Here is an 18,724-nt window from a genome sequence, read left to right as displayed (position 1 = left end):
ATCTCTAACAGCTAATTAATTCATCTAAAAAAGCAGAGGCTTTGGGTGATAGGACTGATAGAACTACTGAGGCACTGGATGCCTTGCCCCATGCCCCATCTATACTCAAAGTCAAATTCAGTATTCACAGCCTTTCTTCTCCCCGTCTTCAGACAGCGTACGTGCCCTATCGCTCATGGGCCGCCGAGATGCTGATGGATGGATGACTGTGGGATAACGAGCTAGCGGAAAACCAACCACCCTAACAGGGGAGGAGGCGAGGAGCATTTAGCAGCCAGCAGGAAGTGAGTCCAAAAACCCCACACCCACACTGAGCTCTCTCTCATCTGGGAGATGAGAGATACTGTGGTGTTAGCACGAACATCTGTGAAGGGCTCAGACACGTTTAGAGGCTGATGGAGATTCATAAAAGAATCTAGTAAAACCAACATGTTTTGGCAACCTGCCTTTATCAAGGTTACAACTAAAGAGAAGAGGAGCTGAAATACCTCTGTGAAATTAAAACCACAGGTGAAATGGCCTCCCAGCTGATAACGTGCCAATCGGAAAATAGGCCAATTTCCTTACTGCAATTACTTCAATGGAATTTTGAGTGTAGGAATTTGAAAATTGAACAAAGCGACCCATTTTAAGAATCCCGGGCCAATTCACATGCTTTTTAAGAATCTCTAGTGGTCTCGAAGTGAGCTTTTTTTACCCTCACTGTGTCATTTCCCCGCCTACAATGCTCAACACAAAAGTCAAAACCTTACAAGCGCACAACACCAAACATCCATCTCCAGAAAGCACAGGGAGTGAAATCATAATTAGAAACAGCCCAATGAAGCCCAGCACTAGTATGCGAAACCAGCATGGATACAGCGCAATTACTCTGTGCTTCCATATATCCTTATCCATTTATGTGTCCTTGTCGGTGTATAGCTATGCTCACATACGGTTAAGACTGTCAGCGGCAGGTTGTAAAACAAGCCATACGTGTCTGTGCAAACAGAGCTGCTGTGTCCCCAGATGCTGTAAAGGATTACAAAGTCATGTTAGATCATCTTCTTATGGTCTGCATAAGTCATGCATGCAGCACTGCAGCAGTAATTTAAGATAATAGGCCATGAAAACAACACAAGACCGTAATGATTTAAATGTGAACATGAGCCTCTGTAGGAGCCAAGGGCCACAATGTACACATGTATGTCTGAGTCAGAATAAAACAGAGTGCTGTCTAATTGAGGCTCAGATGTAATTAATAGCTCTTTCTCAGTAAGTGAGGCTCCTCAGAGGTCTCCCATTGTGCAGCTGCACAAGCGAGGGAGAGGCGGTCTCTTGCAAATTTTGCATCCTTTTGAAGTTAAACTCTGCTCATATCTTGTGTTTAGACTCTAATTTGGGGTTTTAAAATATGAAGACCAATGGTTACGCAGCTGAAAGCAAGAGCGTCAATCTTTGTTCTACGGAGAAACTGCAGGGGAGGAGCACAATGTCTGCACTGTCGTGAGGAATTCTCCTCTAGGATCAACCAAGTGGATTGTTCATGTTGATGTCCGTGAGTGATTTTATAAAGGATATCAAGGGATTGAATATCCCAGATACACTTGATACCCACAGTATTGTTTCATGTAGAAGAGATTTTGGTTAACAGACAAAATATAATCAGTGGATAGTAAATAAATAAACAGCATATATATATATATATATATATATATATATATATATATATATATATATATATATATATATATATATATAAATAAATAAATAAATAACATACACACTTACACATACATACACACACTTTCCCATTACTTACCATGATGCACTACTCCTTTTAATCCCTGGATGATGGGCTCTACAGCTGGATTGTCTTTTTGCCCCAGCTGCAGGAAATGTCCCGAGACAAAAGGATTACAAAAGGGATTACAAGACTCGTGGAATAATCTAACATAATGACCAAGGACAATCAATATGAACAAAATACAGCAGGACACAATGAGGCCAACATCTCGACAACACAACATAGTCTCGCAGCATCTAACTCCGTCTTTTCTTGTTGTGAAGTCTGTGATGGGTTGATTTTTTGGTGAGATTTTGAAGGTTGATGTAACAGATGAATTGATTCAGTCCCCTGGTCATTTACAACACTGTTGTTTCTGGTGTTGTGCTAGATGGCTATATTGATGTGTATTTTTCATGACATTTACTGTTAAATAACTTGACTATCAATATTTAATGCTTCTTTGAGGAAAACGATGATTACATTTGTACCTGTAATATTAGGGGAGGACTAACACCAGTGGGGATTCCCTCCTTTGCTATAAGGCCTACTGTTAGTTCCTTCAAATGAGTGAACAGAAGCAAATACTGTTCAGCTACGCATTCTGTAATATCCCAAATGTCCTACTTAAGAGACAGGAATGGACAAAACAGTATATTGCGATGTGGGGACCAATCTTCCCTCGCTGAACATTAATTCAGGTCAGTCAGAGGAGAATAATTGTGTGCAACTGAATGCTGAATGTGGATAATATGCACACCTTAGAGGCCATTAACAGGCCTTTGGGGAGCAAAAGAAGAACTCTCCTCATTGATTAGAAATGGTAAATCTGAGCCGATGTGTGTGTGTGCCCGCTTAAAAACTCTCGCACTGTAAACTGCTATTCAGCGGGTTGTGTATGCGGGTGCTAATTGCAGTAAGCAATAGGGCTGTCAGGACCCAGCGGAGGCATTTAGGTTCTCGTACACAAACGGTTTATCAGTGTCTAAGAGTAGACCTACATTACAAACACCTGTGTCCCCATTCCAGCCTCCCTCTTCTTGAGAGCTGACCCCTGCCTACATGCTATTAAGCTGAAGGTTAGCCCACATTGATTGCCTGCCATCAATCGCATAGATATTGCTACTACAAATTAAGGGTGGAACATGTGCTGCTGGTGTATGCTTTTTTTACGGTTCATGAATCTCGGAGGTGTTTTTACTGTTAACAGAAATTAGGACCATTGTTGTCCATTAAGAGCTTATGTGCGCAGCCCTTCAGGGGGCAATTTGTTGCATCTCGGTAAGCAATCTGCAATGTGCCACAGAAAACAGAAAAATAATCAACTTCAAAGTGAAGAGAAACTATGCTATCACAACACAGGTGCCAAAGACCATTTCTAATAAATATTTAGCATTTACTGACCTCAAAAACATGTTCAGATCTTCATTATTGTCATAATTGGACTAATACAATTACAACCATCCCCCTAATATCACAATAGTCTAATTGAGTCTGTTTTCCAGCACATTTGACTCTTACTCTTATTTTCTTGGTATTATTTCCTGTTTTCTTCTTATTTCTGTCATTTTAGTTTCATCTGCTTTTTATATATTTATTCACTCATCTCCTTGGTTTTGTAATCTATTTCTCACAATTGGCGGGAAGCGTAGTTTGTGTAAATAAAGACATTTAATTTAATAAGCCTGTAAAAAAGGATATTTTCCATGAAGGCAGTTCTACCAAAAACTGAAAGCAGAGCCATTACAAAGGCTTCCCTTAAGAGTATGAAACACTTCTGAGCAAACAAAGTCGGACGTTTTGACAAGACTAAGATTCTACAGCCATGCTAGCGACACAATGAGGCTGTACAGCAGTGCTTTGCTAACATACAGGGGACATTCTAGCATCTTGTTTACCTTAACAGTAATTTAAGAAACCCATTGTGAATCAATTCAATTTCATATTAATAGGGGGCTTAGTTGAATATCACTTCCCTGGAACCATGCTGCTATTATGGATACAAATGTTCAAGTGCACTTGTCTCAGATTTTTTCAGATTACATTTGTCTTGACCTTCAGGCCTGGTGATAGCTTACCTCAAAGAAGACGGCCATGGCAGCAATGATGCGTCGTTCCTTGATGGCGGCACTAAGGCTGTCAAAGTCATCGGAATTGTAAAGGTAGATCTGCATCTGGGATGGGAAACAGAGCATAAACAGCTTGAGGAGTGGACAAGGAGAACCAACAGTCCCGTCATCAATCACTCGGACACACTGCTGAGGAGCTGATGAAAAGCTGTTTTGAGCGGCATAAAAGAGGGTGTATTTATCACTCCCATAAATCTCCCATAATCTGTGTCATTCCTTTTTGTGTTCTGCCACTCTTGGGGGACGTTGGAGAAATACAGCATCCCATTCCTCAGGGCGAATGTCCTCACAGAGACAAGTTACGAGCTGAGAGGAAGAACTGCAGAATGGTGCTCTTTGCCTGTGGTGAGATCTAACAGAATCCTATGCTTATAATCATCGCTTCCAATTACCTTATATCACCCGCAACATTGCTACAGAGTTTTAAAAAAAAGCTTCGGTGAGGTGTGTATATAACATGAAAACTATTTTACACTGAATAAATCATATATATATATATATATATATATATATATATATATATATATATATATATATATATATATATATATATATATATATATGTCATGGCTCTGATTTCCAATAAAAAAATGTTTCATTCCTTTTATTTTAAAGCAGACATATTATGTGAGTGCTGATCAAAATCGGCAAATGATTCTAAAAGTAGCGATTGGAGCTGTCCATCATCTCGCTGTCTGAAGCCTCTTTAAAATGAAAAACCCTTTCATGTCACTGAACCGAGTTAATTGGCAATAAAAAAAAGGTCCTCGATGTTGATTTAATTAAAGGGTAGGCATGCCTTTTTTCAAAGAAAAATTACGAGGGGGGGGGGGGGGGAAACCAGCCACAATTGGCTGTAAAGAATAAATCCATCCATTATTGCATACCAAAGGCCTAAAACAGGTACAAAATGACTCAATCCAGCTAATTTAAGTTAATGCGTTTCCTTCAGAGTTCCTTTAACTGCAGCCTTTAATGGAACTAATTTGTTGTGCGAGAACTCAACAAGAAAGAGCTCCAGCTATTCATCACCCTTCAGATGTTATTAACTACATTACCCAATTAAGCTGGCCCCCTCAGGCTTCATTTACTCAATGACATTGGCTCACGTGACCGGCTCTTATTAAGAGCACAGTGGAAAACATGATATTCAACTGTCAAACACTTTCATTGCAGCCAATAAAAAGAAATGTTCGTGAAAGCAATTTGAACCACTTGATTGCACGCTTTGTTTCTCTGTATGTTTGCGAGCTCTGACACTAAACGCCCTTCTTAGAGTAAACTTCATTCACATCCTGAGATATCGCCGGAAGTTGTTGATTTTTATCAGGACAGACAGGTGGTCTGACCAATTTTTAAGCTCTCTTAAATCATTCAGACACACTCATACATGTTTGTTTTTTCAGCACAAAAGTACCACACTGTTGTACAAAGAAATATGTAAAGAAAATCTGAAAATGGTGGGTACCAATAACCAATGACAGCTGGCGAAAGACCAGATCTAACCAGAGGAATCAAAGACAAACAAAACATTATTTGAGCTTTATAATTCACCTCCAGTCTGGTCTGTGGAGCAGACGTCTCTGAACGCTGCTCTACATTCCCAAGTTCCATTTAAGCACAAACAGGTGAAAATCAAAGTCATGTTTGGCCTGATTTCCCAAGACAGCCAGATATTGAGGCAAGAAAAGCACACTACAAGAAATACGTTTGTGTGCAGAGAGATCCTAGATTCATCACAGCAGCACACATTTATTCTTCTTTCCTCACTTTATAACAGTACTACTGCACCGTATAATTATCTCATTAACGTCTACCTTATCCTTTCACTTGAGCATCTACTAAGTGCTACAGCATTCATTTTCAAGAAGGATTAGGTGTCACAAAATGTGTACAGTAAGTTAAGGAACTAATACATGAAACTTGGTGTATCGCAAGAGAACAGGATGAGAGAGAATTATGTGTTCGTAAACAGATATAATGTAATTACAAACTATGTACGTACATTTAAAATAACACAAAGCGCTAAGAATGCACAAAAATTCACTAAAACAGGGGTCACTAATAGGCGGAACACGGTCCGGATCCAGACGCCGTTGTATCTGGACCTATATACTAAAATTATTACATTTTGACGGAGCGCTTCTATTTTAACCGGCACAGCTTTTCCAGATTTTACGGCGCTCGTTCAGCGGTCCAGGAAACACACCGACCAATTACATGCGTTGTAAATCATATCATGTGACGCTACTCAGCCAATCAAGTATCTGTATTCCGATAAGCATCGCGGCTTGAGTGAGACACACACAGACGGGAGAGACTGGACGAGAAGCCGGACAGTTGGAATAGTAAGTACTGGAATAGCTTAACCAGAGCCTTCAACCAAGAATGGACAGACTCATATCTTCAGTCTTCCCACGGGCAGTTAAATAACCAGTATGGCTCATACGTTCAGAGACCGTGACCATTAATAAAAGCGGCAATGTGAAGTGCCACTGCGAAACGAAGCACAAATCTTTTGAGCAAATGTACCCACTCAAATCCAAAATGAAGGCACAGAAAATAAACCCAAGAGCCCAATATGATCAGAATGCTAATACATGTATTCACTGTCCAACAATGATGTTAACAGAAAGCAACAGAGCTGAAATAAATGACTTTATCTGTGGTTTCAATAACAATTCAACTATTCAATTGAACTTCTTTTATTTATGATCATATACTGTATCTCTATATATGATCATATATTAAACATATCCATTGTGTTGATGATTTGTTGCTGTTGCGAGCCAGACATCTATAGACAAGCATCATTCTTTTGTCCTTTGATTGCTACGGTGACCCTGAGAGCTTTAACACATGCAAATAGACAAAACACAAGACGATGGAAAAAAACATACATTCTGATTGCACAATTCAGATATGATTGCAGATATTTGCTTGCCTCTAGCGTTAGTCTATCTAGCCAACCAATTCATCCTTCACTCATTTTCCAACACCACTGATGGGGCTTCAGGAACGTATGCGCCACAAACCAGTTACGTGTTCATCAGTTTTTAGTTCCATCACATTTACATATCGTGTTTTCCGTGATCTCTCCTTTTAGTGTGTATAAAGCTCTCAGGGTTGCCATACCCACCGTCATTAGTCTTGACTGCAGATGTGCTTTCAGTGCTGCTGGAGCTTTTCTCTTCCTGAAATGTACCGTACTGTACACCCACCCAACACTTCATACATCCGCAGTACTGTGTGTACCCTTCCGAGGTGTGATTTGTAATCCATGCATAATTAATCTAACTTTGGTGACACCCTAATATATTATTAGAAAATATATCCTTATGGCACCCTGAGGCAGAAAAAGAAATCCACGGTTTCATTTTTCATAGTGCTGTTAGAGCGAACAGGTGGTCCATCTATCGATTCCCCCATTTCACTCCCATGAAAGAGACCGTGGTTAGATTAATGTCAAGCTCGTGAGCCAAAGGCCGAGCAGCCGTGGTTGTTGTTTTTTTGTTGTTGTTTTTTTTTTTTTTACATGGCCGTGTTACAAAGACAGAGCAGCTCTATAATGCAGCTCTTTGTTTTTCTCTTTCCAGCCCCTGTTCCATGTGTGAACTATATGTGTTTTCAAGCTTCCAAGCAGGTGGAATACACATTTAGAGTCTTTTTTTCTCCGACCATAAGAATAAACGCTTTATGTGGCGTTTTATAAGTGACTCAGGGCTGAATGTGACTCATTTGAAGTGGAGAGATAATTAGACAGCAGATTGGAAAACAGTCTCTGTTTAGCAGAGACAAACAAGCACTAGAACTCAACCTCCCAAGGTCATTCTGCTCAACTCTCGAAGAACAAAAGATATACAAAACAAAACAAAAGCCCACCTCTCTGCTGTGAAAGATCACCGGGTATGTCAAACACAAACATTTATGAACATAAAATGTTGCTGCGCATGTGGTGTCGGATGTTATACAATATTGAATACATCAAACTCTGTCAAGGCATAAATATGAAAATTCTACATCTCACAGGATGAAGTTTAATGGCCAAAGGCTAGATCCCGCATAACCACGTTTCCCTTTCAACCATTCATCATTTGATTTCCCTCCACCTTCTCATTCAGAGAGTGAAATAATACATCATGTTTGAGACATGCAGTCTAACCTATTGGTAAAGAGAATCATTTTAAAAAAGCAGACCTCCCACTCGGTGCTGTGTCTGCATATATGGTGCACATATACTGTATGTCGTTCACAGGAAACATCTTTGCGGATATGTTGATGGAATATTCCTTTTTGTGCTTCCTGCAGCAGAGACTATGTATTTCCCATGAGGATATGACTGCTAGGTTGCCATGAGTGGCGGTCTTTTTTTGGGCCTATTTATACTAATGCTGAGATTCCTTTGAACATCTCTCCATGGTGTCATTTACGAAACCTCAACCTCCTCATACTGAATGTCAAGTAAGTCCTATGAGGGCTGTGTTAACAGATTAAATGGTACGAGAAGAGGGTCACTCATCCTTTGAGTTCTGAAAAATAATCATTCTACCTTTGCATACAAATGGCATTCCTACCTTTGCATCCAATTTCGGTAATTCAAATGCCTTTATATTAGCAAGAAATACACGGACGCATGAGCAAAAACACTCTAAAGCAACCTTTTTTGTCTGATGTAGCCCTTTCTATGTTCCAAATCGCGTTCTTTAAAATGGATTTAAACCGATGGTTATTTAATCCTATTAGTGTATAAACATGGTTAGGATTATTATATGTTTTTATACTGTACTGGACACAGTAATCCTGTCACTGTCTTGATCTCTTTGTTTCAACAGGTTTGGTCAAGGTTTGCATTTATACTGTATCCTGTACCTCTTACTTTTAGCTGTCTATTTCAACATTTCCACTTCCTTGTAAACTAGTTTTTATGCACTCTCAATTGTAGCATCAAGCGTTCAGGTCTTACAGCTGACTCAGATTGGTTGAATGCGTTTCCTGTGCAGTTACAACAAGAAATATCAAAACAATATCTAATCCTAGTTATGTTTTTCTTTTCCTCATATACACACATTTGTAGACATGTTTAGATTTTTATTTTTGACATATCCTCATTTTATTTTTTTCTTCCTTTCATTAGCTAAGCTACTTCATAATTTTCCCTCGTTGGCTTATGCTTCCTATTTAAAGAGAGCTTCATCCTTTTAAATTACGAGCACATTAACCTTGGAATCCATGTTGTTTGACAGAGAGGCTGATGCAAAAAGTTTGGACTACACACAAAAACATGCAAAGCAACAAATATATATATTTTACATTTATAAATGATGAATCTTAAGGGTATTATTCTCTTCTTCTTGCTCGGCTTTTTTTCCTTCTTCTAACGGCTGCTTAAATTGGTCATGAAGGAGAATCGCATTGTCTTATTTAGAAGCACGCCATCAAAGGAGCCGTACGCACAACAGCTTTATAATGGCTGTATATAATCCGGTGCCCTTTAACACTACATTGAACACAAAGTGATGTGGCAAAAATAAATCTAATTACTCAGCCATTCAGCAAAGCTGTGCTTGTATAGAGGGCTCCAAAGAACAGGGCCAAGAAATAAACACAGGACTCTAGCTGCGTGTTTGGAGATAGGACACACTAACAGCCATTTCCTGTTTTCATACACTGTTATATTTACACTAATTATTAGTGTTTGACAATAGAGGGGATAAAAAAACCCCATTTTGTATAACCCCACACAATGTAAGAGTAAGACACATTTGCTAATTCATTTTAGATAATGGCATTGTAAATCATAAACATTTGAAAGGCACTAATAACTAATTCTCTGCACCACACAGAAATAGGATTTCTGCTTTAATCCAGGAGCCAGAATAAATAACACCAAAAGGTTTCGGACTTAATACCCTTTATATCTGTGCTACAAGAGAGGATGATAATTTATTTTCGGCTTTCCTTTATTACTTCTGCAGTCTGTTCGTCCTTTGTCTCTTTTGTCTGCTATTTGTCTTTTGACACAAATGGCATTGAGAAATGTGTTGCGACCTTGTGCAAAAAGCACTTTTAGAGCAAGAAAAGTACAAACTTCTGCTTCATTGTTCATCTTATTTAAACTCTACAAAACTTTACTTTTCCTCTACGTCTTTTAACTCTGCTTTCATTGATGACATTTTTCATACTTTCTATTGTAAATGCAATAAAACAATATCTGATTGTGACAGTGGTTCAAAAGATGTTACATAGAAAGATGTTATTGTATTGATTAACAACTGACCAGTAACAGCGGAAAGTATTGAAAAAAAATAGAAGCCATTTTGTTTGTTTCTTGTACTGTTTTCATTTCTTAGTCTTAAGGTTTTAAAGGGGTTCTCTAGTAATTTGATATGGATTTTTGGAGTTAGGGAACTCACGAAAAAAATATGAATTAAAAAGGTCAGAATCAAAGCAGCAGAGGCTGAGATAGCCATACTACTAATCTCTAGTCTGGGATAAGTATCTAGAATGCTGGATTCTACGCTTCCCATAATGCAACTCAAGTTCATATGTTTGAGAGATAACTGAGATGACGTCAGCAGTTACCTGACTTTTCAGTGGGTCTTTTTCAGCATCCTTTGGAAGCCAGCGTTTACTTAAAAATAGCTTTTGATCACACTGAATTGGGTTTTCTTCAACAATCAGCACTCAATCCAGTGGTGCTTCTTGGAGACGAGGTATACTCAATTTTAGAAGCGTCATTGTGCTGCCTCAATACTGCACTTGGCTCTAATATTCAATATGGACCCTCATGGCCCCAAATTGCACATTTGTCAAAGTGGATTGTGGTGAAAGGATGCTTTACCTCTACAGGAAACCTTCTGCCATTTATGCTGTGTTCTGAGCCTGCTGATCCATTACTATGGCCCCAGTGAAACTCCATCTTCTCCGCCTTAAAACGCCCAGGCAGTCCAGCACCTCTTACAAAGTAGTCGTCCTTCAGGAGAACAGCAACTGGAGACAAACACAAAAATATGGAATCAAACAAAGTAGGAAAATTGAGTACACTCATGGCAGCAAAAGGGAGATAGAGCGGTGGAGGCTGCTCATGTTCTTTGTTAGCCGTTATCTCAATATCACAACTTAATTCTTATTATCTAAACTCTCATCTGTTGTTTTTTCGATGTAACGACAACTCAATTATCGCATGATCTCAAAAATAACACATTTCAACTCTGTGGTGTTCATATTTCTTCTATAAGCTTTTGATCCAGAGACGATGAACTTTGTTATCTCCAAATATCAAACATAATCCGTTTTCTATGATAACACGACAATGCAATTTCTACCTGCTTCAGACACCGATTCATTTGTTTATCAGTCATAGTCGCTCCCTGTGACATTGTCAGTATGAACTAACAACTTTGATTTGATTTAGTGTTTAATGCATATGTGAACTGCTTTGTTATCTTCTTCCACCGGCTAGCTTTTTGTAAGGCTGTAATGCCGTTGCTTCAGCTGTAGAATAGCAAGCATTTTAAAAATGTCTCGAATGCAAAGTTACTGCCAGTTTCTGCATTGCTGAAGGTTTGACATTTTGTTCCAGAAGATCTTGTAATTCAGATCTTGTATTTAGTTGTTTATTGCTGCATTTATTTATGCTGTGCCACAATCAGTTATGGTAATTAATGTCCCATGAATGCATTGTAAAAGTGTTTACAGAAACTAAGTTTCATTACTGTACACAGAAGAATATGGCTTTACAAATATGACTGGAAGAGTTTATGAACAAAGGCCCATACAATATTTTATGACATTTCATTCATCAGTGATTTGCTAAATCATTTTGTGAAAGGGTAAATATACAGTAAGTATAACAGTTCAGGCCCTTGAGATCTCAAAACAGGCTGTGATGAAAGTATTATGTTGCGCAATACTGTAGTATTTAATGTTCAACAATGGTTTGGTCTCAAGTCTTATCTAAGCCAAACTGTGAAACCAAAAAATGTATAAATTCATTTGAAGCTTGCTATTACTATTAGGATATTCACGCAGGATGTGAGGTTGCTAGTATTTAAACTAGACTTTTTATAATCCAATGTTCCCCTACCTATCAAAAGCCTGAGATTCAGGAAGTGAAGCAAAATAAAAACATTTCAACTGCATGAGAAATACTTCTGCAAAACCGAACTCTAACCTCAGTATCCTCAAATATTACTTTTGCTAAATATTGGTGTTTGCTTGAAGAGAGCAGACCACATCAAACAGCATAATCACAGAGGGAATGACACCACCGCTTTGCATGTTGTTCCTATCTGCCAAAAAAGGTCCATTAAGTCCGAAATGTCTAATTTCGGATGAGAAATGTATCAATGTTACTAGCTTGAGCACTTTTAAAATCATGCAGTGGCTTCTGAGAGGGGTTTTTAAGGGTCATAACATTTTCACAATTCATAGTGGGACATGTAATCCACCTCCTGAGGTTAAAACACACATTACTGCTCTTATGATATTTTCACACGACAACAGCAATTTGGATTTCCCTTAAAAATTCAGCCTGTCTGCTTCTCATGGAAGCCTACGTTTGTGAATTTACACAGCGGTGTCCTGAAAGGGCAAGTTTAAGCTCCATTAGTTCTTCAGTTTTCCATGACATCCAAAACACTACGATGACAAGGCATATTACCATCCTTCTGCTGTCCTGGCTGAGGTTACTTGTTAATGTATTATAGACCTGTACCACGTCTACATTAGACATCATTAGCGAGAGTAGCACCATTGCTCTGTCGGTTGATTCCCCCCCCTGTCACAAGCAAAGTGAGCCTCTCTGAATAAGGACAACCCACTGTTAATCACATCACACAAAGCAAACCGCGAGTACGAGCGCTCGTACAAGCAAATAGACTCAGTCAGTTAACACAGGTGACATGATGAACAAGCTGTGCACAGGGAACGGATGACATCAAGATAAGTGAAACAGATCTCCATGCAGTGATTACCAGCAGGAAGAATCAAGTGTGAGATCCAGAGAAGAGGAAGAGAGAGAAGCAGAGATCTGAAGAGAGGAGAACCTTGTGTGATGGAGGATGAGCTGAGCTGAGCCCCTCTTGTGAGGCAAGAAAGAATCTGCCAGCAGTATTAGTGTGCCAGTGCTGCTTAAGCTGGCCCATAGTATGAAGGAACACGTCTCAGATGGAGGAGATTTCTCAGACTAAAGGCATCAGGTCAAAGGGAAAATCAGTCTGTGTACGAAAGAACTGCCCATGACATGATGATGATTGAGCAACTCTTTTGCAAAACACATACATACTCAGAAGGATGGTAATAAATCCCTGTTTTTCTGTTGTTGAGTTAGTGTAATCCTGTCTGCAGCACAAGGAAAGTCAAGGAAAGGGGATACTGGCTGGTCATGAGAGTTTCATTAGAAATGCTGCCTTGGGTGTGTTTGAACCCTCCAACAGCAGAGCAGGAATTAGAAGCTAAGCCAAAAAGACCTTGAATCACATCCAGTGAGAGACGGGGAGTGCGTGTGAAAGTAAATCCTTGATCAATGCAAGTGTCTCTGGGGCCTTCCCATTTCATGAATTTGGTTGAGAGTTGTTTGAAATTTCACTGAGAAATGTTTTGTTGAGGAACACTGCTTGAATGGCAGCAAGTCAGCTCAATCGCAAAGCAGGTCACGGCACAAGGGAACCTTGTGAAATCAATCTCGATGAACTTCTAAGATCTATTCACTCAGTTCTTAATTACAACATTGACTTTTAAATAGAATGAAGGATGTTAAAGCCCCTCTGTGCAGGATTTCAACATTTGGACTTCAGCAGCCCCTAGTGGGCTGCATACAAAATAAATAATAATAAACAGGGTCGAGGTTTTTCCCCGATTCACAATTGGTCGAAGCATGAAGCAAAACAGGACGCATAATTGGTCCATATGCAGTAAAGGCAATTCATCTGTGTTACCATATTTGACAGAAATCTATACAAATAGCTGGACAGCCTGACTATGGATGGTAAATTGAGATTAAACACTATCATTAAAGGAACAATGTGCCACCTTGGGGGGGGGGGGGTTTCTATTGATGGAAATGGAATATAATATTAAGGAGTATGTTTTCTTTAGTGTTTTATCACCATCTTCATTAACTTTAAATTAGATGTTTGTATAGGGAGCGAGTCTTCTTCAAAGAGCCGGCCATCGTGTCTCTAGAACGGACAAACCCAACACTGGCTCTGTATCGGTGTGTGTATTGGCCACCGTAGTTCTGCTACACGCTTGGCAAACCTTGCACTTTTAAAACAACAACAAAAAAAAGCATTCGAAAAAAATAAATCAGTCAAAAAGTCAGTTATGACAGTTTTAAATCCAAAGTGTCTTAAAATGTTGATAAAGCCAGCTAGATCTCACTGGTATGGGCAATGTTTACTGCTCACATGTACATGTAAAATGGTCATACTCCTATGCACATCTGACTGAAGGTTTTACGAATGAGACTTAACATTTGGGACTAGAAGCGTCCCCCTTCATCACTCTGTTGTAGATGTCCATGTACACAAATGACAGAGGAAGCCGGGAAAAAGCAGTCCTAGTCTCATGACAATGTTCTGTACATGAATGGACAAAGAGGTATATGATGTGCGCAACACTGCAGCTAAGATGAGAGGACACACTGCATGGTTGAATTTTCATGATACAAAATGCTAAAAGCCATGATCAAAGTAGAAGTTAGAGTGTCACTAAAGGGCCTCTGCTTGACTCCCGAGGACCACAGCGCTGTGACAATTACACGAGGACAACAATGGGCTTGGATACACTCGGCCATGTTTGACGTCATCTTTAACAACTTCAGTACAATTCAACAACAAAAGATTGTCAAGGACAGGGCATGAACAAAGGGCATACACGGTGTACCAAGGATGCAAGACCACTCCGAAGGCCAGAGATTCATTTGAGGAGGACGCATCTTATTCAAAACATTGAAACTGTCTTCAAATGACACAAAGGACAAATATCTACTCGGATCAATAACTAACTCTGTTAGAATGTTGGCTAGTTCATGAACACATTCATCATCATTTCAAGGGATACAGACGATCAAATGCAGCCCTGAAAATAAATGCTAATGCTAGTTAACCACTGCTTTCTGAACTGTGGTTTTTAGGCTTTGGTAGAGATGAGCGTCAGCTAACCAATTATTGAACAGAGCCAACAAGCTGTGACATGATTGCTCCATCTATCCATCCATCCATCATTGAATTGTCCAAATATTTAGAATCTTTAAATGCTATTTAAAAATGTTAAATATTTCATACACACATTCGTGTACATACATTCGTCTTGGTAATGTAACGGTTCCTTTCGTCAATGAGCAATTAAGTCTACCGGTCATGTCCTGTCATTTCCAAAAGGGCAGTATGGCAAACTATATAGTTTAACAAACAAAATAAAAGTTATCTCATTGAGGGAAACAATACTGTGAGGTGAATTTGTTAAATATTAAGTTGGCCTCTTCTAAACAGTGAATGCAGATTCATATTTTTTTGTAACATTGTTCCATTTTCCTGATTTTCACAGTGCTTAGCCATCTAAAATTCCCTCTGTACTGTTTGTGCCCAAAATTACAGCCAGCCGTGTTATTTCCATCTTTGTAAATAAGCAGCCCGCAGCATCGCTCGGCTGTCCCAGCGGTCTTGGTTGTCATGGAGGCTAACAACTCTCATTATGATCAAACGCAAAAGATGAAACTACACTCGGAGAGAAACAGTGCCAGAAGCAGAGGAGATCAATTAAGTTCAGGATTTTCACACCAATGGTCCGCGGATTAGCTGATTGAAAAATAAAATAGTGGCAATGGTTTGAAGTAGCAGTTTATCAAGTGAGCTTCAAAATGTTTCTGTGAACAAGGCATGCCTGATGATACAAAGAGGAGGGGAAGAGGAAAGGAGGGCAGCGGGCAGAACAATACAGGCAATAATAAAGCAATGCTCTAATACAGGGGTACTCAATTGACAAGAATCATTTCAGATTGATGCCATCGGAAGTACTTCACATGTATAAAGTGGGTATGTGATATGGATACCGTCTTTTATCACTGTGTATATACACAGTACAGTACGTTTCTTATATTGTCAGTATATATTGTGCAATGGTAAACTAACTGAACATTCAGCTGTTTATGGAAAAATAAATTACCATTTATAATGTCTGCTTTTGGCTAATCCAGTAAAAATGAAGGTTCATAAAAGTGATGCAAAAATCCTTTATATCCAATGTTGCCATAAGGCTTTCCTGCTAAATGATCTGCGTGCAATGCTCTAATACAGGGGGACTCAATTGAATTTCAGCGAGGTCCAGTTAGAGAGAATCACAGTAATGTCCAACTCGCGCTATGATTTAGTCCCATACACTGAATTAGCCAACAGTTGTATCAACCTCTGTCTGCCGTCAACAACTGATTATCAACTCAAATAAAGAAAGTTCAATTGAATAATATCTCAACAATATTTACTGTCAGCTTTCAAATTGAACTGGATGAATTATAAACAATACATGATCTAATAATAAGTCAATGTTCTTCTCTCGTTTCAAGTTAAATAAGGGATGTATTTAGGATTAAGATTACATACTTTACATAACGATTTAGAAAAATGTCGTCTCAAAATAAAGTACTTACATTTCAGGAAAATTAATTGAACTGAATTGCCCTGCAGCTTTAAATTCAGTTCATTCAGGGTGAAGTGATGTCAACCAAGAAAACCATATTATATTTTTCTCATCTTGTAAAAAGAGAGATTTGTGTGCAGGGACTTTATCTGTGGTTATTGAAACCACTTGTTTCAGCTCTATTCCTCTCTGTTAACGTCATTGTTAGACAGTGAATTCATGAGTTAGCATTCTGATCATATTGGGGCTCTCAGACAGTTTATTTTCTGTTCCTTCATTTCGGATTTGAGTGGATACATTTGCTCAAAAGATTTGTGCTTTGTCTCGTAGTGGCGCCTCACATCGCTGCTTTTAATAACAGTCACGGTCTCTGAACATATGAGGTACTGGTTTTAAAGACCGTGGGAAGAATGACCAAACTCATATTTGATTGGCTGAGTAGCATCACGTGAGATGATTTACAACGCATGTAACTGGACCGCTGAAGGTAAAGTTAAAAATATAAGCGCTCCGTCAAAATTAAATAATTCTCAATTGTCTATCGGTTGTTGGTCCAAGGTCCAGATACAAAGGCGTCTGGGTCCGGACCCGGACCGTGGTCCACCTAATAGTGTCCCCTGGTCTAATAGAATCAGAAGTCAACTGTATAAAAAGGGATTGCCACCATAAGATATTAATCAGAAAATGTTTTATCCCACTGTATATTGCAATCATAGCCCAACTCTACGCTGGTATTTGAAGTTTCACCAACAAAAAAATCAGAACCGTACAAAGAAATCTGAATTTTGGTATTGTTATGTTAATGTTTAATGCGATTTAGGGACAAAACTAGTCCGTAACTAAATCTGTGATGCCGACCTGTCTTTCCAGTGTTTTTCATGGTGGTCTGGTTGGAGGACTCGGTGTGGAACTTGTCAAGCACCAGCTCCTGGTACTCCTCCGAAACCGAAGCTTGTTCATCTGCAATGTCCACAGGTGATTGGTTCCTCGCAGCACATTCTGGGTATGAGGCAGCCCAGCTTTGAGGTCCATGGCTTCCTGCAAAAATAGAAGAAGCAAGAGCTTATGAAAAATGTAGACTAGCCCACAGAATTCCCCTTTGTCTAAAGATTCTAGCTATGACACACACACACACACAATTAGAACCACTGTGACAAGATTACTGCTACAGCAGCTCCCAGGTTTCAATATGCCCTTAACGGAAATTGAGAGAAAGACGACAATGATTCTTTTATATTCATTCAGCTGCAGTGCCCTCGAAACCCCTCCAACAGCTTGGAAAACATGTAAACACAATGAAAATTCATTATCTGGCTACAGGCAATTCCAGCGTTAATTGTCCATATATGATATAAATATCCAAATGAGGCAGACTCTACAGTGATACACAGACTAAAACTGAGCCTAGAATGGGTACAGAGTCAATGTGGGTCCATGCCTCAAATAGGTTTAGACAACATTACACCAAATAGGCTATTCAATAGAAAACACTCCAATTTAACAATAAATGTGCAGTGTGTGCTGCAAACGAACTTCCTGTAAAATCCCCATTCACTGTCTGCTCTTTTAATCCTCTATCCCCTACAGTGGCGCTTCTACAAAGGAATAATCCACAACCGACAGGGGTCCCCTTGATCTCTTCTCGGGTACAATGGGCCAATGCAACAACAAAAGCTGAGGGATCAGGGGAACAAGGAAGCATGCATGGATTTGAACTTTTCTGGGTTAACACAATATTCATGATCCTATTCCCTACAGGTACAGGGCAACTTGGCTCCTGGCTCATTGCAACGATATGAGAACCCCTCTTTACTAAAAGACCCTGGATAAAAGGTGGCTTTATGTCTTGTAATGTATAAACACCTTGCAGCCAAAGACACTGTGCTCGAGACCCTCGAAAAGACAGCGCCAATCAGGATCATTTCGGAAATATCCAATGTTTTACCACGTCACACATTCATCTCTCCGATGAATATGTCACTATGTGAAGAAAAGACTGCACTAAACACTGTTAAGTGCTTGGAAATGTCTCCAGAGATGTGTTCACTGACAGGTAAATTAAGATCGATTGTCATCTACACACCACCCACAAGATTATTGGCTCGTGAGGTCTGGATTGCAATTGAATGTTGGAATGGGTTTGAGCTGCATCTCTAACTAATAACTGCATAAGCCAGCGGGATTCCATTTG

At 39.3% G+C, this 18,724-nt stretch overlaps 1 protein-coding gene across 1 annotated transcript in view; it reads right to left on the bottom strand.

The window, feature by feature from the left end:
• The window catches only part of ca16b (carbonic anhydrase XVI b), a 91,784-nt gene that overhangs the window by 25,915 nt on the left and 47,145 nt on the right, over positions 1-18,724 (bottom strand). The window contains exons 3-6 of the mRNA XM_079157104.1: positions 17,392-17,571; positions 10,736-10,884; positions 3,844-3,939; positions 1,802-1,868 (exon numbers count right to left, since the gene is read on the bottom strand). Of these exons, the coding sequence (XP_079013230.1) occupies positions 1,802-1,868; positions 3,844-3,939; positions 10,736-10,884; positions 17,392-17,571 (492 nt within the window). The remainder of the gene's footprint in view (positions 1-1,801; positions 1,869-3,843; positions 3,940-10,735; positions 10,885-17,391; positions 17,572-18,724) is intronic.

The sequence above is a fragment of the Pholis gunnellus genome (assembly GCF_910591455.1).
Source record: "Pholis gunnellus genome assembly, chromosome: 3".
Taxonomy (NCBI): domain Eukaryota; kingdom Metazoa; phylum Chordata; class Actinopteri; order Perciformes; family Pholidae; genus Pholis; species Pholis gunnellus.
This window is presented reverse-complemented; position numbering and strand designations above follow the sequence as displayed.